Here is a 25368-nt window from a genome sequence, read left to right as displayed (position 1 = left end):
TTGTCAACAGATGAAAGAGAAAGTACTCAATATATGGTGTAGAGTATATGATTAATATAAACTGAATTACTTTCTTGCAACTTGAGTTTTATGCTACAGCAGTCATCAGGCATGTGTGTGTGTGTATATTTCTTTACTACCCACAAGGGGCTAAACACAGAGGGGACAAACAAGGACAGACAAAGGGATTAAGTTGATTATATCGACCCCAGTGTGTAACTGGTACTTAATTTATCGACCCTGAAAGGATGAAAGGCAAAGTCGACCTCGGTGAAATTTGAACCCAGAACGTAACGGCAGACGAAAAACAGCTACGCATTTCGCCCGGCATGCTAGCGTTTCTGCCAGCTCGCAGTGTGTGTATATATATATATATATATATATATATATATACATACACACATGATGGGCTTGTACATAGTTATTTACGAAATTCCACTCACCAACCTTTGGTTGACTTGAGCAAAGGAGTAAGATGTCATGGAAGGAGACTGGGCTGAGAAAAAATGTGGTTTTAAAACAAATATCTTAATCACACAGCCATAACTAAACCTGTATAATATATATATATATCACCGTGACCGACCAGGCTATCAGATGTTGTTACACATCGTTGGTCACAATGCGCTTCACATTGTTTTAGCCTTCAAATGATGCCATCTCGCTGGCTAAGTGAGCAGGCCAACAGAAGAAAGAGTGAGAGAAAGTTGCGGCGAAAGAGTACAGCAGGGATCGCCACTACCCCCTGCCGGAGCCTCGTGGAGCTTTAGGTGTTTTCGCTCAATAAACACTCACAACGCCCGGTCTGGGAATCGAAACCGCAATCCTACGACCGCGAGTCCGCTGCCCTAACCACTGGGCCATTGCACCTCCACATATATATATATATGGATATAAATAGTTTCAGTCATGACTGTTTGGTCACACACACACACACTCTCTGAAAATTTTATGATTACCACTCATCTCTTTAGCATCCAATTCAACCAAACTAGCCTAATCCAGAATTAGTGATCTGTTAAGTTTTTGGTATCAGTAAACCCTGATTACATCACCCCTGCCAACAATGACCACCACTTCCAAGTCACATGACTGGTTATTTATTTATTTATTATACAGCTTTATACATGACCCATCAAGGAGGCTTATCTTTGGTCACTTGACCTGCTACAAATAGCAACCAAATCATTGAATTCACATAACCATCTTTGAAAAAAAAAAAAAGAGTTGAAAAGACAGGCTAGTCGTAAGGTTTTTTGAATTCTTTTGATCAAAGATCTTTTGGATGAAGACTGGCTTAGGACTAAACAGCTCTATTTCCCTACACCATAAATAAACTACTCTGCCGCCTACATTTAAAAAAGAAAAGATCTGTGGCTTAATTTACGTTTAAAACTCGTTTGTATGAGTGCACAGCAAGTCTAAGAGTGCACAGGGAATCTTAGATTTCATACATGAGGTTAGTTTTGTAAGCAAGCTCTGTTGGCCTCTCATTTGTTTATAAACACAGCCGAAGGAATTAGTATAAGATAAACCATACTGATTAGAAGATCAGCGATTAACTGGTATCTGAAGTGTTTGTCACTGTTTAGCCCTGAGTCAGCCTGGATCGAGCAACTCCATATTTAATGACATTCTTACCTAAGTCTACAAGATTATCCATCAGCTTTCCAACTACTTTGGCCACTTTTTTTGAAGTCAACACCTCTACCATCCATGGACAAGTTTACAAAATCAAAAAATCTGCAGTACCCATGACTTTCAGCAGCATTTCTTATTTCTTTACTGCCCACAAGGGGTTACACACAGAGGGGACAAACAAGGACAGATAAATGGATTAAGTTGATTATATCAACCCTAGTGCATAACTGGTACTTATTTAATCGATCCCGAAAGGATGAAAGGCAAAGTCGACCTCGGCAGAATTTGAACTCAGAACGTAGTGGCAGATGAAATACCGCTAAGCATTTTGCCCGGGCGTGCTAACATTTCTTATTTCGTTACTGTCCACAAGGGGCTACACATAGAGGGGACAAACAAGGACAGATAAATGGATTAAGTTGATTATATCGACCCTAGTGCATAACTGGTACTTATTTAATCGATCCCGAAAGGATGAAAGGCAAAGTTGACCTCGGCAGAATTTGAACTCAGAACGTAGTGGCAGATGAAATACTGCTAAGCATTTCGCCCGGCGTGCTAACATTTCTTATTTCGTTACTGCCCACAAGGGGCTACACATAGAGGGGACAAACAAGGACAGACAAATGGATTAAGTTGATTATATCGACCCCAGTGTGTAACTGGTACTTAATTTATCGACCCTGAAAGGATGAAAGGCAAAGTTGACCTCAGCAGAATTTGAACTCAGAACGCAGTGGCAGATGGAATACCACTAAGCATTTTGCCCAGCGTGCTAACGTTTGTGCCAGCTCGCCTTTCAGCAACATTTGTTTTACACTCAAGAATTGCGAAAGCATGGAACAAACTACCCATATCAGTAGTTAGTTGTCAAGACACTGCATCCTTCAAAGATTCCACGCTTCCTGAAATTCACCAACTTTATTCCTGACATACTTAAGCACCCTTTCCTCTTTAAGACTCTTTTAATGTTTACTACGTTTCTGTCTTTTTCTGTTTTATTCTCTGTGCTATGCATGTAATTCTAGCTTTCATTGCTGTCTTCCTTTACTTGACATACAGTGTCCGCTTTCAGTCACCTCTTTTAACCTTTTCCACAAGTTGTGCACTTTTCCCCATACACACTGCACCCACATCCTGTAAACACCCTTTTTTTGAGATGGTCAAAGTATAAATTGTTTTGCCAGTACCACAGAAGAGAGAGAAAGAAATTTAGAGAGAGAGAGAGAACTTGACAGCAGCTGCAAAATATGGTCTGTAATGATATTCTTGTAATCAGAGATTGCTTACAAAACAGTATGGAATTGTCCTTACTTTAGGAACCAAATTTTGTCTGTTTCACATATTTAATGCAGGAAGTATTAAGCGTTATGCAAGGAAGTGAAAAAACAATATTTATAATGATAAAAATGTAGAGTGTGTAGTGTTCAGGTGCACAACAATTTGTTAGAAAAGAATAAAAGAGGGGACAAAAAGCAAACAAAATCAGCTAAGGACAACCATGAATGCTAGAAATAGACGCACAGTACACAAAATAGAACTCAAAAGAGAGAAAACTGGACATTAAAAGAGCCATAAAGTTAAGGACTAATATTATTTTCAATTCTTCAGCAAGTACAAGGAATAATTTCAAATGTTTCACTTTTATTGTGATGTTATAATCATTTGTAATTAACTTATTGACCCTCTTAATATTAAATATATTAACACTAGCTTAACTGTTATTTTTCAAGCAGATGGTGTCTCTGAATTATTTTATCTTTTATAAAAGTTTTCATTGGCACTGCAGTGGCTGTGTGGTAAGTTGCTTGCTTACCAACTGCATGGTTCCTGGTTCAGTCCCACTGCATGGCATCTTGGGCAAGTGTCTTCTGCTATAACCTTAGGCCGACCAAAGCCTTGTGAGTGGATTTGGTAGATGGAAACTGAAAGAAGCCTGTCGTATATGTATATATATATATATATATATTTATATATAATGTTTGTGTGTCTGTGTTTGTCCCCCCAACATCTTTTGACAACTGATGTTGGTGTGTTTATGTCCATGTAATTTAGCAGTTCGGCAAAAGAGACCGATAGAATAAGTACTAGGTTTGCAAAGAATAAGTCTTGGGGTTGATTTGCTTGACTAAAGGTGATGCTCCAGCATGGCCACAGTCAAATGACTGAAACAAATAAAAGAATATCACATTTTTATCATAGGCAAGATAAAATTCTGGTGACCCAGTGAATTCATTAAGGGCTGTGGGAGTATATTATTTATTGTATTACATAGCAGTGTTAAGACTGTTGTGATTAAGAAACTGTTTCATTAGTTAAATAACAAAGATACAACTGTGAATGTTATATAAATAGATTCCTCACAGACTGCTGTCATTAGAAACCTTCGTCTAAAATGCTATGTTTAATATTAAACAGAATCTTTCAAACCATGATATTCAATTCCATAGTTTTCTTTCTATTTCTGCTATGCCATATCTTAAATCTGTAATACAAACTTAGTTCAATCAGTGATGATATCTTTCCATATATGATTGCTTTTAAAATAAATGGAAGAAAACTAAAGAGAATTTAGTTTCTTCTTCACAATATCTCTCTCTGTTTCTCTCTCTCTCTCTTGTAAGAGATTCTGCACTAACCAACCTATACAACCCTTCCACTTCTTTCAAACTAAACTGACCCCGGATTTACCTTCTGACTCTAAAATGTATTTGCACCAAACACAAACTTCTAACATTTCAAGTAATAAATCACCCTTACTGACCTGAACTCAATTATGTAACCCTTTAGTTGCCAAAAAGTCAGTCGTGACAAGATGTATCAGCATTGGAAAAAATATGCATTATACTCTGCCCAAAGCCAACTTTCTGTCTCATCCCTTCAGGCTTCGTGATTTCAGTAAAAGTGAAATATTGCCTTAAGTCAAATCAACTTCACTCATTCAAATTGTGTGGCTTTATCAATCATTACCATTATATTTTTTTTGTTAACCCTTTCGTTACTGTCTTTATTTCGAGGTGCTCTGTTTCTTTCAATTACTTTAAATATAACTACTGGCACTTGTGCCGGTGTGCAGGTGGCACGTAAAAAGAAACGCGATTTTTTTCGTGGCCGTTGCCAGTACCGCCTGGTGGGCCCTCGTGCCGGTGACAAGTAAAAGCACCCACTACACTATCTGCGTTAGGAAGGGCATCCAGCTGTAGAAAGTCTACCAGATCAAGATTGAAGCCTGGTGCAGCCATCTGGTTTGCTAGTCCTTAGTCAAATCGTCCAACCCATGCTAGCATGGAAAGCGGACGTTAAACGATGATGATGATGATGAATTTAGTAAAATAACTTAATAATCATTCAGTTATCATCATCATCGTTTAGCGTCCGTTTTCCATGCTAGCATGGGTTGGATGGTTCAACTGGGGTCTGTGAAGCTGGAAGGCTTCATCAGGCCTAGTCAGATCTGGCAGTGTTTCTACGGCTGGATGCCCTTCCTAACGCCAGTTAGTGTTAGGAATATAAATTGTGACTATCAAAACTTATGACAACAAAACATTTGTTCTCAGAGCCAGAGCTGGTTTCAGCCGGGTTGGTAACGAAAGGGTTAAGGCAACCAGTTAGCAGAATTGTTAGTATGCCAGGTAAAATGCTTAGCAGTATTTTGTCTGTCGTTACATTCAGATTACAAATTCTACCATAGTCAACTTTACTTTACATGTTTAATAAAATAAGTACCAGTTAAACACTGGGGGTTAGTGTAATTGAGTTTCCCTTTTCCCTGAAAATGTTGGCCTTGAGTCAAAATTGGAAACCCTTATTTTTTTTGGTTCATTCTCACTATTGGTGCTGCTGTTGTTGATGCTAAAATGGTAGAGTTATGGACCAAATGCCTTGCAACAACTATTTCCATCTTCTCATTTTTTTTAAAAATCAGTTTGTACGTGGTTCAGTTTTTGCTTCCTTGCTTCTGGAGTCACAAGACCTCAGCGGAATTTGAACTCAGAACGTAGTGGCAGACGAAATATTGCTCAGCATTTCACCTGGCATGCTAACGATTCTGCCAGATCACCACCGTAATAATAATAATAATATAATAAACATGGGTGGTTCTTTCAACATCCTTAAACGACCCTTATTCAGGGACCATTTGAGCAGGATGGGCTACTCAGCCTGAAGAAAATTCTAACTGGGCCCCACCTGCAAGGTCATGCGCTGTTTATCTTGATATGAGATCACCATGTCGCGCACATATGGTTGTGATGCATGTGCCTGGTGTACCCTTATCAGACGGGTAGTCATGATGGGTATATTGGGCTTCGTATATTGTACCCCAGTGTCACTTTGATGGCATGAACTGCTCTCTCACTCAATAATAATAATAATAATATATAATAACAACAACAGTGATGTGAATAATAACTTATCTCAGATTTTTACACATTTACTATTTATTAGTTTTGTTTTGAGGTTTAATGACTGTTATTTTATTTTTATTTTCTTTCTCTAATTTCAGGTTCTTCCGTTGATTTGACACGGGCTTTGTTGTCCATCTACGACAAGTTTTTAAATGTCAATGAAGACGATGTACAACAGCAAACAGAAACCTGTTGCACTGACAAAGGCGACCCAGAATCTATTTGCCCAGAACCTGCAATGTACCAAAGTGACCAACAGACCAATCCATCATTACTTTCTTCTTCATCATCATCTTCGCCGCCGCCGCCGCCGCCAACGTCTTCTCTTGCTGCTGCAGCTGCTGTTGACGAGCAGCAGAATGACAAACCTGATTTCGACCAAACAGATGCAGCAGCTTCTCACACGACCAACCTGTGCGCCGGTGCCACACTTGACAATGCTGCCTTGGACAGTCGGAAAAGGCCTTTAAGCATCAGCTCAATGTCATCAGCTTCATCATCATCTCTCCCACGACACAGTCGATACAAACGCTTAAACATGACCGACACAGAAATTGTCGTCAATGGAAACAACCAGAATATTGTTTCCGGTCCCACGATTGTTGTGGATAACACTGACATGGAGTCGGTGGTTAGTTCCGAGGACTTTATAGACACTGTTTCAGTTACTTCATCTTTCGATGGGGCAGTAAGAGGATTTGAGGAAGATCGGACGTCAGCTTCTGACCAATCAGCAAGTTGTCAGAAGTTGACCATTGACCAGCATGAAGGTATTGAAGAGGAAGAGGATTCTATGACCTCGAGTAGTTATTCATCCCCGAGTCATGCACAAGATGACAACAGGTTGAAGTATCGGTCAAATGAGAGAGAGAAAAGTTGTTCTCCAGTGCCTACACTCCATGAACTGACAGACAATGAATGTAAACAATCTCTTCCTGATGAGGATGGGGAAGAGGTAACAGATATCCATTCCACTTCTCTGTCTCATTATGTTTCTTACACTGAAAGAGTGGTTTCCGAAATTGTGGAAACAGAACGGACTTATGTAAAAAGCCTAAAGGAAATCAAAGAGGTAAGTGTCTTAAGAATTCCTTGTATTTTGCATTAAATCTTTACTACTTTGAGACTTTAGAATATGGTACAAACATTGTCGAACTATATTTTACAGGATCCAAAACTGAAGGGTAACATTCCCAAGTTCAGGTTTTGATGGCGTCAATTTTACATTTTATCCTTCTGATATTGATTCCATCACCTTGCAGAACTCATTTCAAATTGTCCTAAAGAATGATGCGAGGGTTGAGTCAAAAAGTAATGCCATTTTGTTTAGGACAAGTATAATTACCAACACAGGAACATGTATCATACATCAAATTGAAGCTGGTCCTCTGTGGATCACATCCCTACTTCTCAACATAGTCACCGTTTCTCTCAATAGCAATGTTCTACCTTCGAATGAAAGCATGTATCCCTGCCCTGTAAAATTCTGTTGACTGTTCTTTGAACCACTTCTTCACTACAGTTTTCACTTCCTCGTCACTGGACTGTTATCGTCACTGGACTATCATCTCTTTGGCTCCATGAAAGAGGGTTTGAAAGGCAAACATTATTCCAGTGACCAGACTATCTATGAATATTGCTTGCAATCGACTGATATTATATAGAATACAATATGTAATAATAGCACTAACCCTTTTGATACCAACCAACCTGCTTGAGATCATTCCAAGTTTAATGATACAAACTTTTTTCTTTAACCTTTTAGCATTCAAACCAGCCATTTCTGGCCAAAATGTTCTTCCTGTTTTATGTTCAAACTGACCAGTTGCAGCCTTTCACATCTACCCTACAATGTTGGTCTCAGAAATATATAGTCACATAATTAAAATCTCAAGGCTACAAGATAATGCATGGTTGAAGCTTTACAGTTGACAGTATAACCTAAATGTTAAAGAAATAAAGAAATTCTTCATTAATTTCAAAATTAATTGAAACAGAAATGTGGTAACAACAGGGTTAAACTGGGGTTAAGGAGCAGGCCCTAAAAGTCATCCATTGCTTTATTTGTGTTTTTACATGTCTTACTTTATAATCTGTGTCTGTTATTTTCTCACAGAAATAATTAAAGATTATCACCAAAAACAAGTTGCATGCTTTGTCAGTAGAGGGTTACGTTCAGAATCCCTTGAGCAAGTGAGGAAAAGAACTTCTGTGTATTTGCCAAACTCAGCTAAAAACAGCAGTCAATTGACACTGTATCACTGTATCAGTTATAAAATGGGAACCATAGTAGTCATAGACAGAACAATGTCAGCCAGTGTTGATAGCCATCTTGTATCTGATTTCATATCTCAAGTCCTTGACCTGTGGCATTTTACTGATTGACCTTACCAGATAGAACTGACTAGTTGCCAGTTGGTACCTACACAAAAACAACCACCACCACCACTATAGTATCATCATGGTACCAACTTATTCACTAGCTTTGTTCTCTTGTTGCAAAACACCATATTAATAGCTTCAAAAGATATTTTCATCTGAGACTTAACCAAATAGTTTCTCCTCTATATTTTAGGAATATTATCTTCTCATTTATTTTTCCCCTAACTAAATATTGGTTTTGATAAAAAGCTGAATATCTCACACTATTTCCCTTACACTTGTCTGGAAGCTGTTTAAAAACAGAATGTAACTAAAATCTCTCAATCTTCTCTTCCCGCTAAGAAAGAAAACATCAATTCTCACTTTTAGATTTCACTTCTGATGAAACCACCCCACCACCACCACCATCCCAGGCATAAACTTGGAGCACCTTACCAACTTCTGGTTACATTCTTTCTTCGTTATTCCAAATTGTTTTCCCCAAGCATCCCCAGGAACACTGCTGTTGTTTATTTTAGTTACCAATGAACACATGTTCAACAGATGTCAACATTCTGATGCCACACATTCCAAGTCAACTTTTTTCCTTTACAGAATGTCGTCCTTTCTTTATATTCCTTATTGCCAGACTCGAATGTCCTTCCTTCTATTCCTCTTACTGCCACAGCCCACCCTGTCATATAATTTAGATTAGGTTATAGTGTCAACTGCCATTAGTATTATTACACTTCCCAGGTGTTTCATACTTTTACAGAGAACCTGCCATTGGTATTTTAAGATTCAATAATGATGAAACCAGAGATACTTGTCTAAGGAATAAATTACAGACTGAGATAAATAACTCCTCTTCCTTATCATCATCATCATCATTTAATATTGATGTTCCATGATGGCATGAGTTGGGCAGTTTCACAGGGTTCAGTGGATTTGAGGACTATATTGAGCTCCATACTCTTTTACTCTTTTACTTGTTTCAGTCATTTGTCTGCGGCCATGCTGGAGCACCGCCTTTAATCGAGCAACTCAACCAGGGACTTATTCTTTTGTAAGCCCAGTACTTATTCTATCGGTCTTTTTTGCCGAACCGCTAAGTAACGGGGACATAAACACACCAGCATCGGTTGTCAAGCAATGCTAGGGGGACACACACGCATATATATATATATACATATATACGACGAGCTTCTTTCAGTTTCCGTCTACCAAATCCACTCACAAGGCTTTGGTCGGCCCGAGGCTATAGTAGAAGACACTTGCCCAAGGTGCCACGCAGTGGGACTGAACCCAGAACCATGTGGTTGGTAAACAAGCTACTTACCACACAGCCACTCCTGCGCCTATGGTCACTTTGACATGACTTTTATGACTGGATGCTCTTCCTAATGTCAACCACTTTTACAGCTTGTAGTAGGAGCTTTTTTGTCCCTTAACCACCAAACATAAATACTAGTTGTATACCACAGCTAATTCTGTAGAGTATAATTTAAACCTTTTGTTTTTTAAAATATTTTCCTAATACCTAAAAAAGAAACCATTTCAGTTGAAATGACAGCAAAATTTGGTGGAGCAACAGATAAACAACCTTGCAATAAATTGTCACTTTCTTCTATGTTCTGAGTTCAAATTCTGCCAAGGTTGGCCTCTACTCTCATCCTTCAGGGCTGAACAATGCCTTTAATCCTTCAGAGGATCTAAACTTCTAAGCATCAGTTTTACCTGGACCAGGTAAAATTTTTTGTGGTCAGTAAAATAACATTCAGTGAGATATCAATATCAGTCATTATTGTTGCTAACCACAGGTCAGCCTTGATTGAACATGTTTATGAAGGGCATCTCAACTATAACAGTCCATCTCATCTTTTTATATATTTAGGATTGCAGTTTGTGCCCTTCATTTTTTTGTAGAAGGTAGAGTATAATTTGATTTTGCTGCTGTTTCAAGCAAGTCATGCAACCATGGAGAAGATTCTGCATTGGCTAGTAACACTCTCTCATTGGCTAATAACACTTTCTCATTGCTTAATACTGCTCCCTCATTGGTTAATCAATAATACTATGTATCTGGCAGTGAGCTGGCAGAAATGTTAGCACACCAGACGAAATGCTTAGCGATATTTCGTCTGCCGCTACGTTTTGAGTTCAAATTCCGCCGAGGTCGACTTTGCCTTTCATCCTTTCGGGGTCGATTAAATAAGTACCAGTTATGCACTGGGGTCGATATAATCGACTTAATCCGTTTGTCTGTCCTTGTTTGTTCTCTCTGTGTTTATCCCCTTGTGGGTAGTAAAGAAATAGGTATATTGTCTGTCTTTACGCTCTGAGTTCAAATTCCACTAAGGTTGACTTTGCCTTTCATCATTTTAGGGTCAATAAACTAAGTACCAGTTGCATACTGGGGGGCGATCTAATTCACTGGAACCCTCCCTCCAAATTTTAGGCCTTGTGCCTAGAGTAGAAAAAGATGCAAAAAAAGATGCTACTAAGAAAGAAATATCTTTGTATTTGTTTTAATATTGTTATTTTTAATTATTTCTTCAACTGCCTGCAATTAGGGCCCAGCTCCATTAATTACTGCTGAAACAGATACCCTGTGGTATTTTGTGTGTGTTAAACCGAATTCCTCACTCGGTTTAAAGCTGCCAACAAGGCTTTGGGTTTTATTAAATGGAATCTATTCTATTGCAAAGATTTGGACTTGGACCATGTCTCTGGATTGAGAATAACTGGGTGACTTTATACTTCGTTTTTTTTTATAACAACCCACAAGTCTTAAGTACCTTCTTCTCTCTTTTCACCAGTCTCCAAAACTCTGCATAAAGGTTGTGTCTGCTCCTTCAGCTAAGCCATAAAATAATAAAATTCTTTGGGATTAATAATATTCTGTTAGTCATTCTCCCTTTATCGCCTGTCATAAATATTCAATATTTATTTAGTTTTACAAGTAGAAGAGTGGATAACAGGGTGTTTTGTAACATTAGCAATGTTGTAATAATATCTTCTCAGCCTCAACAATTTCACTACAATTTTACCTGACTCCATTCTCTCCTGTAACCCTACCCTGTTTAGCGTTTCAACAAACCAAAAGATGAACAAACCTAATACAGTAATAATATCAGCCTCTGCAACATCAGGTAAACAAATCAGAAGCTACCAGCAATCTCTTCTCATTTAACTCTTGCTTTACTCCATTAACAGTACACACCTTCGTTATTTGGTTGGTACAGCCCTCCTCCATTTCTTTACAACTCAGCAGAGACCCCTCTCTGTCTTTATACTTATTGAATTAATTGGATTCGAAGAAGGGGCTGTGAGGGACATAAACACACCAGCATCAGTTGTCAAGCAAAGTTTGGGGGGACAAACACAGACACACAAACATATATATATATATATATATATATATATATATACACGATGGGCTTCTTTCAGTTTCCGTTTACCAAATCCACTCACAAGGCTTTGGTTGGCCAAGGCTATAGTAGTAGACACTTGCCCAAAGTGTCACACAGTGGGACTGAACCCAGAACCATGTGGTTGGTAAGCAAGCTACTTACCACACAGCCACTCCTGCACCTACCACAAATGAAATTGAACTCGGAATTTCAAGTTACCAAAATTAATTGTTGAATTAATTATTGAATTAATTGGATTCGAAGAAGGGGCTGTGACTACTGTTTTCAAAGCTTTCTGGGAGCATTAATCCTTTAGCATTCAGATTACTCTGTCAAATGTAATCCTTATTTATTCACATTGTTTTGAATTAATCCTGCATTATCTTGTAGCTTTGAGAGTTTGATAAAGTGATTGCTTATTTTTAGAATGACATTGTAGAGTAGGTGTGAGGGGCTGAATCTGGCAAGTTTGAACATAAAATGAAGTAGAATATTTGGGCCAGATATGGCTGGCTTTAATGCCAAAGGGTTAAGATTGTTCATTAAGGTCCTTTTGATTAGCTGTAGGCCAAGTTACGGAGGGGAAGGAATTGAAAAGGACATCCATGTTCTGGAGAGCAAAGGTTGGGCATAATGGCTTGAGTGGGGCTCCCTTCCACTCTAGCCATTCAATATATCACTCAACACTCATCCATTCATTCATTTGTTTGTGTTTTGTGCCAAGTTCTACAGAATTAGCATGTTTCTGCAGTTCTTCCCATATCTATTGTGGAGGCAGAACAGAAACAGCCTCTGGTTACCAAATTTAATTTACAAATGTTTGGTTAATTCAAAGGCTGTAGTAGAAGTGACATTGCTGCTAATAAAGAGCAATGAGATTAAACTCAAAGCATGCAAGTTAATCTTTTAACTCCATAGCCATCATCATCAACACCATCATAGACGCAGCAAATAAAGGTTCTTACTGTATTTGTGCATTTAGAGATTTGAAATATCATCTAATTTAAAAGTCAGTGTTTGTTTTGTGATTATTTAGTGTCTAATATGGGCGCAGGAGTGGCTGTGTGGTAAGTAGCTTGTTTACCAACCATATGGTTCCGGGTTCAGTCCACTGCGTGGCACCTTGGGTAAGTGTCTTCTACTATAACCTCGGGCCAACCAAAGCCTTGTGAGTGGATTTGGTAGGCGGAAACTGAAAGAAGCCTGTCATATATATGTATATATATATATATATGCGTGTGTGTTTGTGTGTCTGTTTGTCCCCTTAGCATTGCTTGACAACCGATGCTGGTCTGTTTATGTCCCCGTTACTTAGCGGTTCGGCAAAAGAGACCGATAGAATAAGTACTGGGCTTACAAAAGAATAAGTCCCAGGGTCGAGTTGCTCGATTAAAGGCGGTGCTCCAGCATGGCCGCAGTCAAATAACTGAAACAAGTAAAAGAGTAAAAGAGAGTGGCTGTGTGGTAAGTAGCTTGCTTACTAACCACATGGTCACATGGTTCTGGGTTCAGTCCCACTGCGTGGTACTTTGGGCAAGTGTCTTCTACTATAGGCTTGGGCTGACCAAAGCCTTGTGAGTGGATTTGGTAGACGGAAACTGGAAGAAGCCCATTGTATATATATATGTTTGTTTGTCTGTGTTTGTACCCCCACCCTCGCTTGACAACCGATGTTGGTGTGTTTACATCCTCATCACTTAGTGGAGACTGATAGAATAAGTAGAAGGCTTACAAAGAATAAATCCTGGGGTAAATTTGTTCAACTGAAGGCGATGCTCCAGCATGGACGCAGTCAAATGGCTGAAACAAATAAAATATATATTTAGTGTTTTAAACAATATATAATAAAGCACCTGTGCCAGTGTGACACAAATGATCCACCCATGCCAGTGCCACGTAAAATGTACCTATGTTGGCACCACGTAAGAGCACCTAGTGTTATCCCCCATGGCTATAGGTTTTGACATTCAGTTTTCCAATTCACAAAGTCCACAACAAGTCTGGGTAATGGCTACTCTATACATATCTTATTCAATAAACAAAAAATTATAATAATTGAGGAAAGTTTGATTAAATTGGGACCTAATGGAGAGTTTCTGGATACCTCGACTTACTTTTTCCCAAAAAAACCCCAAAAGAATATCCTATTTTGGTTCTGTGCAGATTAAAAATACAAGAAATCTACAAATGAGGCACTGCACCATCTTTTGTGTTAAACCACTTGACTTCCTCTGTTCTGTTTTCCTAGCAACAGGTTAACCAATGAGACTAAATGTCCATAAATTCTTCTTTCTTTGCAAAAAAGATTGAAGAGTCTCATTGCTAGCATATTGTATATTCTAGGGGCAATAATGAAGGTTTTGTCTTCATGTCCTGCATCGTGGGCACAATCAGTTTAGCATAAATTAAATTATTCTTTTATTTGTTTCAGTCATTTGATTGTGGCCATGCTGGAGCATCGCCTTTAGTTGAGCAAATCGACCCCAGGACTTATTCTTTGTAAACCTAGTACTTATTCTATCACTCTCTCTCTTACCGACCTGCTAAGTAACAGGGACATAAACACACCAGCATCAGTTGTTAAGCAAAGTTTGGGGGGACAAACACAGACACACAAACATATATATATATATATATATACGATGGGCTTCTTTCAGTTTCCGTTTACCAAATCCACTCACAAGGCTTTGGTTGGCCCAAGGCTATAGTAGTAAGACACTTGCCCAAAGTGTCACACAGTGGGACTGAACCCAGAACCATGTGGTTGGTAAGCAAGCTACTTACCACACAGCCACTCCTGCACCTACCACAAATGAAATTGAACTCGGAATTTCAAGTTACCAAAACTCCCATCAGTTTTATAGTGTTGTGTTTCTATTCCTGCTGAGCCATTTTAAAGGATGGATTCAATGTAATGCAAAGGGTCAAGATTCAAACTTCATCTTCTTTGATTGATTGTCTCCCATACTGACTTGGTCATTTGTGATTTTATTGAAAAATTCACTTTTTGGTTTCAGTTATTGAACTGTGATCATTGCCTGCAATTGTATCAGTCAATCATATCACCCTCATTACTCTTAACCCAGATCAAACACAATCCATTAAATACCACTAGTTTTATTTTAAGTTCCAGGCACTGATTTATCAGCCATCTCTTTCTACAACATTTGTTTACCAAATTCCCTTCACAAAGCATTAGTAAACCCAATTCTATGCTATATGAACTTTATTAAGATGCCATATGGTATGATTGAACCCAGAACTCCATGGTTACGCTATATCTTCACCACATGGCTGTTTGATTATGCTCATATTTAGTTTGTAAAATCAATGGTTAAGGTTTACAAGTAAATAAATTTTTTGTATCCAAATTATCAGTGCTGTCCTTCCATACTCTTGTCTCCATTAAAAAATTACGGACTTGAAAAATATTCTGATAGAGACACCATTCTAATGGCCAACAGTAAGGAACTGTTTTCAGAACACAAGGAATGCTTCTTCGGGGAAGATGTTTTCTTCTTCTAATTGATTGATCCTTAACTGACAGTGGCATCTCTCAAGAATTCTGATTTTACTTAACAGAGAATCATTTGTTTCCAAAGAGAACAACATACTCTAACAGAAAGCTGATTACTTCACTGCCTCTGCTTTTGCTGCTGTTATTACTATTTCGCTTGTCACTGCTATCATTGCTACAAATACCTTATTATTCATTAAATAGTCTTGAATCTCTGACAAACATGCCAGGAAAATTAACAACCAAATTCCAATGAAACCAGCTCAATTTTCAGTCTTGTCATTTTTAGGTTAAAGAAAGATTGGATCCCTTTACTGTATTTGTCGGAGGAAATACTTTGTTTTCCCATATTATGGGTAGGAAGTTTTGTAAATATGAATTTAACATTATTTACATTTGACAGATATCTGTCCTCATCTTGTTTGTTGTTAACACGTTTCGGCCTTCTTCAGATGTCTCGGGGAAATTTTGAACCTGGGTTCTCATTCCTAAGGTATTTTTTGATGTTATTATTATCATTCAGGTCACTGCCTGGAATCAAACTCGGAATCTTGGGGTTAGTAGCTCGCGCTCTTAACCACTACGCCATATGCCTGTGGGCAATTATGGAGTGAATTTTAGGGCTTATAAATCTAATATTTTCCTATCCTTCTGTAATACCAGTTCCCATATACTACTCATATCTGCATTAGGTCTGCTTAGGAGGTTATTATGTCCTAGCATATGTGCTGCTTCTTTTCCAGGTAGTAACCTGAATAATAATAATAATAATATTGAAAAAGGAATGAGAACCCAGGTTCGAAATTTCCCCAGGACATTTGAAGAAGGCCGGAGAGTCAATCAGCTGAAACGTTGTGTTAACAACAAACAAGATGAGGACAAATATCATCAAATATAAATAACGTACATAATTTACCTAATTCCTCATCTCTCAAATATAGAACTATAAATTTAACAATATTAAAAAAGTAGAGTAAATGGCAGCATTTGTAGAGCAACTGATACAGTGATTAGCAACCTGTGTAGAGTTCCAGGTGTGTTGATTAACAACTGTTGTAGAGTGCCAGATGTAGTGAATGACAGTATCTGCAGAACTCCAGGTGTGTTTGTTGCTGACATCTGTAGAGCATCTGGTGTGGTGTATGGGAGTATTTGTGGAATACCATGTAACAAAAAGCCACAAAACATTATAGGATTTAGTTGCATTCTTTTAGACTCTGAATTCAGATTCTGTTTATTTAGGCCAGAAGAAGTCAAGGGTTGATTGTCATAGCATCTTCAAAAATGGTGGTGTTGTACCAACATAAGAAACTAACTGACACCAACCACTGTAAAGTGGTGGGCATTAGGAAGGGCATCCAGCCAAGGAAACCTTGCCATAACAGACAATGGGAACCCAGTGTAGCCCTCCAGCTTCCCAGCTTCTTTCAAACTGTCCAACCCATACCAGCATGGAAAATCGACATTAAATGATGATGATGATGATGATGATAAGAATAAGTCATGTGACGAATTCCACAGAGCAAATATTTCCTGAGCCAAGTTTGATTCCTGGTTGAAAGAATTTCCCTTCTCTTGTCTCACTGTTAAAGCTCTTGAGAAATACATGAACGTCATGCCATCTTGTTAACCCTCTCTTATGTAAGAAACCATTAAAAAAAATGGTGGGATATTTCCTATTATTTTGAGACTAGCAAACAGTTGCCACCTTCTTATTTGATTCCCACAAAAACACTTGAACTCCACGTTTAGCTTCTCCTCTTAGAAAGAATAATCTCAACTGTGATGCCTATGGAAGAAGATGAATTCTGTTTTTTTGTAGGAGGAAGAAGAGGAGGTGATGCAATCAGTTTGACTGAATTCAGTATATACCTATTTCTTTATTACCCACAAGGGGCTAAACACAGAGGGGACAAACAAGGACAGACATAGGTATTAAGTTGATTACATCGACCCCAGTGCGTAACTGGTACTTAATTTATCGACCCCGAAAGGATGAAAGGCAAAGTCGACCTCAGCGGAATTTGAACTCACAATGTAACGCAGACGAAATACCGCTAAGCATTTCGCCCAGCGTGCTAACGTTTCTGCCAGCTCGCCGCCTTATTCAGTATATACCTGTTAATTGTTTTACTGATTGGAGACATGAAGTCAGTTAATTGATAGGGTTTTGATTTCGGTAGAGAGAGACGCTGAGACATGGACATTTGAAAGTATCAGGTTTGCTCTCTGCTGATCACAATCCTCTCTTCATGACTCTAAATAATGAAGTTTCTAGTTTATATCACTGGAGAATATTATGTCATAACTTTTAGATTATTTTTATGATATGTAAATGAAATGGTTCCAGTAGAGAATTGAAAATGGTCCATGGCCTTTGTCTGCCTAGAAATTACTCCATCCTGACATTCATACAACAATAATTTAGAAAATCTCTTTTGCTCCATGAACACAGAACAACATTTCAAACTAGATAGACTCTTTCGTGATAGAGGGACACTGACTGTATAAACAAGCACATGCATTCATCATAGAGATATCAGGAAATAACAGGCTTTCAAAATATAAATCATGGCTGTGTGGTTAGGGAGCTTGCTTCCTACCTACATGGTTTTGGGTTCAGTCCCATTGCGTGGCACTTTGGGTAGGTGTCTTCCACTATAGCCCCGAGCCGACCGAAGCTTTGTGATTGAATTCGGTAGGTGGAAGTTACTGCCGTGTGTGTATGTGTGCGTATAGCTGCTCAGTGCCTCTCTGAAAGAGAGAGAGGGATTTATTTGAAGCACAATAGTATAAACAAACACACACACACACTTTTGCCACCATACAAGCACAAAGGTCTTCCTTGGGTATTACATTCTACCCCACATACCCAGCAACTATCACACAACTTCACAATCCCTATCCCATCACCCAGATACTTTCCTTGGGCTGCTAATTACCTTCCCCATACATTCACACAGCAATGAAGAAAGCCAAAACCCGCTTTTACAAACTTCAAGGAAACTGAATGGAATAAGTTACATCAGGGGAAAAGACTTGAAGCGTTTGAGGGTGGACAGCACATCAATCATTAGCAGGGTGGATGTGGCAGCTCGTAGAGTCAACGGAATAATTATAGACACATCTAGTAGATGTCTTCTGCACAGGTAACATGAAGTAATACAATGACACTTCAGAAATAGAGAAGCTTATGAAAGCCAATGACAACCTCAAACACAATCCACTGAAACCACACACAACTGAAATAATAAAACGCAAAGTCCACCAGTGGAACAAGGAAATAGCAAAAAATAACGAAAATAAGGGACAGAAAAATATGTAACTAGCAAACATTTGTATGTAAGGTGAATAACAAAAGTAAACAAAAAAAAACAGCAGCTGGAGTGGCTGTGTGGTAAGTAGCTTGCTAATCAACCACATGGTTCTGGGTTCAGTCCCACTGCGTGGCATCTTGGGCAAGTGTCTTCTGCTATAGTCCCGGGCCGACCAATGCCTCGTGAGTGGATTTGGTAGACGGAAACTGAAAGAAGCCTGTCGTATATATATATATATATATATGTGTGTGTGTGTCTGTGTTTGTCCCCCTAGCATTGCTTGACAACCGATGCTGGTGTGTTTACGTCCCCGTCACTTAGCGGTTCGGCAAAAGAGACCGATAGAATAAGTACTGGGCTTACAAAGAATAAGTCCTGAGGTCGATTTGATCGACTAAAGGCGGTGCTCCAGCATGGTCGCAGTCAAATGACTGAAACAAGTAAAAGAGTAAAAGAGCAGCAGCAACAACAATAATTGGTCTCAGCAACTACAACCTCAACATCAAACAAATATTTCTTGAGAAATCGGCCACCAAAATAAATAGATAAAACACAAATAAAACAAGAACAGGAAAGCAATTCTGCTTTTTCCACCAGAACATCTAGTTTTAACCTCTTCTTTTCATTGGCTCAAATAAAAAGCAATATGGAAATTTAAAACTTTAAAAGCCCCAGAACAGAAAGAAATTACAAACATCTCCATAAAAACCTGCTGCCTGAATGGATGCTTGCATTCCCCAACATGTGGAAGCACTCCATCGGTTACGATGATGAGGGTTCTGGTTGATCCGAATCAACGGAACAGCCTGCTCGTGAAATTAACGTGTAAGTGGCTGAGCACTCCACAGACACGTGCACCCTTAACGTAGTTCTCGGGGATATTCAGCGTGACACAGAGAGTGACAAGGCCGGCCTTTTGAAATACAGGTACAACAGAAACAGGAAGTAAGAGTGAGAGAAAGTTGTGCTAAAAGAGTACAGCAGGGATCACCACCATCCCCTGCCGGAGCCTCGTGGAGCTTTTAGGTGTTTTCGCTCAATAAATACTCACAACGCCCGGTCTGGGAATCGAAACCGCGAGTCCGCTGCCCTAACCACTGGGCCATTGCGCCTCCACATTCCCCAACATATATAACTATTCATACTGTCATAAAGATCTCTCACTTTCCTATGAACAACCATCAAAAGTTCAAGAAATACTGATCCTTGGCATGATTTACCTACATCTACTCTTATCTAAATTACAACACAGTTCTCTCTGTGCCACGAGGCACATAAGGCTGCAACATGATCTCCCCAACCAGCTCGTTTTCCTCCACTGTTCTGGTCTCATTCCAGCTTCTCCACTCTTCTCATCTCTTTTCCTTGTCAATGGTCCTTCGTCCTTCGGTTTTAAGGCACCATGCTGCTCTTTTCTTCCCAGGATTCCACTTTAGTATCACCATACTTTCTTGATCTTGTCTGAGGACGTATCCAATCCAGTTCCAGTATCAGCATCTTATTCTAGCACTGGTCCTGTTGATGCCTGTTGTGGTCTCAATTGATGACACAGTCAAACTTCTAAATATATTGTACCAAATATATATTTCTTTACTACCCACAAGGGGCTAAACATAGAGGGGACAAACAAGGACAGACAAAGGGATTAAGTTGATTACATCGACCCCAGTGCGAAACTAGTACTTTATTTATCAACCCCGAAAGGATGAAAGGAAAAGTCTACCTCGGCGGAATTTGAACTCAGAACGTAACGTCTGACGAAATTCCGCTAAGCATTTCGCCCGGCGTGCTAACGGTTCTGCCAGCTCGTTTAACAATTCGTTTCTGTGGCCAGTCGTATATATAGCATAGTGATAATGGTAAATAAATCAGTTACACCATGCATGGAAACATATACCTTGCTTGGAAACAGGTGAGGAATGGTAACAAGAAAGGCATCCAGCTATAGAAAATTTGGTCCAAATGACTCAGATCAAACCCATTCAAGCATGGAAAAGTAGATATTAAAACAATGATGTATATGTTTATATAAGTACAATATGTCTACTTTATGTGTCCCAACTATATGTGTCTATTAGTTCTGTAGTTTCTTGAAGCATGCTGTTATTATTTTTTTATTTCTTTATTGCCCACAAGGGGCTAAACATAGAGGGGTCAAACAAGGACAGACAAGGGGATTATGTCGATTACATCGACCCCAGTGCGTAACTGGTACTTAATTTATCAACCCCGAAAGGATGAAAGGCAAAGTCGACCTTGGCGAAATTTGAACTCAGAACGTGAAGACGGACGAAATACTGCTAAGCATTTTGCCCGGATTGCTAACGTTTCTGCCAGCTCACCACCTTTGTTTTACCATATTCTTGGGTAAATGAAAACTGTGTTGAAGCCCATCAAGCTTGAGAATTGCATCAAGGACTCACTAATGTATTTAACATGGAGGTTGTTTAACCCTTTCGTTACCAACCCGGCTCTGGCTCTGAGTACAAATGTCTTATTTTCATAAGTTTGGAATTAAAATCTTCCATCAAACCTTAGTCACAATTTATGTTCCTAACATTGGCTGAATGATAATGAAGTTATTTTACCAAATTCTTTGTTATATTTAAAGTAATTGAAGGAAACAAAGAGCATCTCAAAATAAATACAGTAACGAAAGGGTTAAGATTTAGAAATAGAAAGAGGAAAAAAAATTGAATGGTCATCATTTGCTGAGAGATAAAAGTACAAAAACATCCGTCCATCGTCTATCTTGCCACTAAACCAGTTTTAACTTTTATTCAGTCTCATTTCAGTCATTCAGTTATCAGCCATCTTACATAGCCTCCTGCCTACCCACCCACCCCGAGCCTCCCGCCTACCCACCCACCCGGTCCCATACCCTCCTCTCACTGCTCCATTTAGGCATTTTCCTTTGAACTATAAACATTCCCTTTTATTATGTCATGTCACCAAACTTGGTCTTTTAGTATCTACTTCCTGTTCCACCCTAAGCAGTGGTCAGAGGTCAACAGGCTTTTTTAACTCAACCCTTCTCCACTGTATACATATCAACATACACACACATAAATCCACCCCATACACTGCTTGCATTAAACTACTCCACATCTCCTAAACCATACACTTCCTCTCTTTAAGCCAATTTTTATTTCACTGTTTACATGTTGGTTAATTGAAGAATTTGCTGCTAAATCTAAATACAACCATAAAAGACTATGAGGCTTTCCTTACAATAACCTACTTTTAATTATTTACCAGAGAAACCTGTAAAACTGAAATGGTTTTTCTTGAAATTCTAATGATTTAATCACAGATTTTTACATTCCTTTTGACTATTTTTTTTTGTTTTAGTATTTACCCTGACTTGAAGGCGGTGAGCTGGCAGAATCGTTAGCACGCTGTGCGAAATTCTTAGCGGTATTTCGTCTGCCGCTACATTCTGAGTTCAAATTCTGCTGAGGTTGACTTTGTCTTTCATCCTTTTGGGGTCGATAAATTAAGTACCAGTTACGCACTAGGGTCGATGTAATCGACTTAATCCCTTTGTCTATCCTTGTTTGTCCCCTCTAAGTTTAGCCCCTTGTGGGCAATAAAGAAATAAAAAATAATAACAGCAGGCTTCAAGAAACTACAGAACTAATGCTAGCATGGAAAACAGATGTTAAACGATGATGATGATATATATACATACGATGGGTTTCTTTCAGTTTCCATCTTCCAAATCCACTCACAAGGCTTTGGTTGGCCTGAGGCTATAGTAGAAGGCCCTTGCCTAAGGTACCATGCAGTAGAACTGAACCCAGAACAATGTGGTTGGGAAGCAGCTTCTTATCACATAGCCATGCCTGTGCTTGGTAATTATGCTTTCAGACAACCACTTAATTAAACTCCTACACTGGATGGATGGAAGCACTCCGTTGGTTACGACGACGAGGGTTCCGGTTGATCCGAATCAATGGAACAGCCTGCTTGTGAAATTAACGTGTAAGTGGCTGAGCACTCCACAGACACGTGTACCCTCAACGTAGTTCTCGGGGATATTCAGCGTGACACAGAGAGTGACAAGGCCGGCCCTTTGAAATACAGGTACAACAGAAACAGGAAGTAAGAGTGAGAGAAAGTTGTGGTGAAAAAGTACAGCAGGGATCACCACCATCCCCTGCCGGAGCCTTGTGGAGCTTTAGGTGTTTTCGCTCAATAAACACTCACAACGCCCGGTATGGGAATCGAAACCGCGATCCTATGACCGCGAGTCTGCTGCCCTAACCACTGGGCCATTGCGCCTCCGCATAAACTCCTACACTATATTGCTGGTGAAGAACAAAAGTTATCAACTAAGTCTTGAAGGAATCTATTTCTGCATATTCTACTGCACTCTCTTTGTACTTCTATAGTTTTATACTAAGTACACTCTGTAGAAAGATTTGTTTGATGGGGTTGGGTTAAATGCAAGATGTCTGAATTTCAAAGAATGGAAAAATTAGATATTGAAATCCTGAAGGATTAAAAACTCAGAACAGCAAATATTTGGAAAACCAAGACTCAGAATGATGAGTATTTAATTATTTTAGAGCAAAGTACTGAGAAAAACAAGGAACGTAAAAAGCACCATCCGAACATGGTTGATGCCAGTGCCCTCTCCCCCACCTGACTGGCTCCTGTGTTGGTAGCACGTAAAAAGTACCATCCAAACATGGTCAATGCCAGTGCCCCAATGACTGGCTCCTGTGCTGGCAGCAAGTAAAAAGCACCATCCAAACATGGTCAATGCCAGTGCCCCAATGACTGGCTCCTGTGCTGGCAGCAAGTAAAAAGCACCATCTGAACATGGTCAATGCCAGTGCCCCAATGACTGGCTCCTGTGCTGGCAGCAAGTAAAAAGCACCATCTGAACATGGTCAATGCCAGTGCCCCAATGACTGGCTCCTGTGCTGGCAGCAAGTAAAAAGCACCATCTGAACATGGTCAATGCCAGTGCCCCAATGACTGGCTCCTGTGCTGGCAGCAAGTAAAAAGCACCATCTGAACATGGTCATGCCAGTGCCCCAATGACTGGCTCCTGTGCTGGCAGCAAGTAAAAAGCACCATCTGAACATGGTCAATGCCAAATGCCAAGCATTGGAGCATGATGCGGTCTTTGAACCAAAACTCATTCTATGAAACTGTCTTATCCATCTCAGTATGGAACATACCTGTATATGTTAAATGAAAAAAAGGATATAGTCAATTTAATTAATCTAATTAGTAGTTGGAATTTTAGCTTGAGGTTTGATTGTTATCATTATTTAGTACTCATTGACCTCAGGTCAAATCCTGCCACTGTTTACTTTCATTGGACTAAGACCAACTAGCCAATCCGGCAACGTCTCGGCCATCTTCACTGTTTCAATAGATTTAATGTTTTAGAATACTTTCAAACTTAACAAAGTCACAGACAAATTTTGAGCAATTTACATGGCCCCAGTTTTTCTTGATTGGGACTTATTTTCAAAATCCCAGAAGAATGAAACTCAAAGTCAACCCTGACTGGGTTTGAACTCTAGACATAAAAGGGTCTTAGTAAATATTGTAAGACTTTATTCATTCTACCTAATTAAGACAATTAATTAAACCCACTACCATCTTAAGATAATTAATATCAGACAGAACACAAAGGTGGTGAGATGGCAGAATTGTTAACACTCCTGACAAAATTCTTCGTGACATTTCATCTGTCTTTATATTCTGAGCCCAAATTCTGCTGAGGTTGATGATGCCTTTCATCCTTGATAGAATAAGTACTAGTTGATCACTGGGGGTTAATGTAACCAACTTAACGCCTCCCACGAAATTGCGGGCCTTGTGCCAAAATTTGAAATCAATATTTGATAGAGCGCTATTTAATTTTTCACTTTGCTCTAATTCTACTTCCCCCCCCCAATATTTACTTCATCCTCACTCAGTTCTCCATTGTTTTATTTATTTAAATTCCTTCTCGTTCGTATCTTTCCTTTATTCTTATTCCTCTCTTTCTCACAATTTTCTTTCTCTTTTTTGTCTTCTTATCCATTCCTCTCCTCCTCCTCTTTCACATTCCTTATTCCCCCCCATCCCCTCTCTTTCAGCATGTGATTCTCCTTTCCGTATCATTAAAAAACAACAACAACATCTTTGTTAAATAAATGTTTAAATAAGGAGACTGTCTTCATGTTTTCTGTACAACATAATTACATAATTATGGTGACAAGTGTGTGTTAATTAGTATGATTTGATATCAGCCATCCTACAATTGGCTGGTGTCGTCGATTAATGCCGTAGTCTGTTATGACAGCCAAGTAATAAACTATTGAAGTGAAGACTGAAGTATCCACTCCAAGACTTAAATACTTTTGTTGTCAGTTGTCATCTTCCACACCACCCAACACCATTAGCACAATGCAGGAGCTCCTATCTGCTAGAAATATCAGCCAAATCTCCCTCCAGTCATATCCTGTTGTTTTTTCAATATAAGTATACACCAGATAATATAACCAAGATAAATAAGTTTCTGCTTTTGATGGTTTACAAAATTTTCAAAGTTGAATATCAACAAAAATGAGTGGAAATACAAAAATTGTTGAGCTGGCAGAAACAGTGGGTTCAGTCCCACTGCATGGCATCTTGGGCAAGTGTCTTCTACTATAGCCCCGGGCCGACCAATGCCTTGTGAGTGGATTTGGTAGACGGAAACTGAA

General features: G+C 39.1%; 1 protein-coding gene across 10 annotated transcripts in view; it reads left to right on the top strand.

Moving 5' to 3' along the window:
* The window catches only part of LOC115212947 (pleckstrin homology domain-containing family G member 2-like), a 412633-nt gene that overhangs the window by 319614 nt on the left and 67651 nt on the right, over positions 1 to 25368 (top strand). For all 10 annotated transcript variants that reach the window (XM_036504203.1, XM_029781794.2, XM_036504202.1 and 7 more), the window contains one exon: positions 6146 to 7119. In XM_036504203.1, coding sequence (XP_036360096.1) covers positions 6146 to 7119 — 974 coding nt within the window. The remainder of the gene's footprint in view (positions 1 to 6145; positions 7120 to 25368) is intronic.

This window comes from Octopus sinensis, linkage group LG6 (genome assembly GCF_006345805.1).
Source record: "Octopus sinensis linkage group LG6, ASM634580v1, whole genome shotgun sequence".
Taxonomy (NCBI): domain Eukaryota; kingdom Metazoa; phylum Mollusca; class Cephalopoda; order Octopoda; family Octopodidae; genus Octopus; species Octopus sinensis.
The sequence above is the reverse complement of the archived record's forward strand: the minus strand, read 5'-3'. Positions and strand labels throughout refer to the sequence as shown.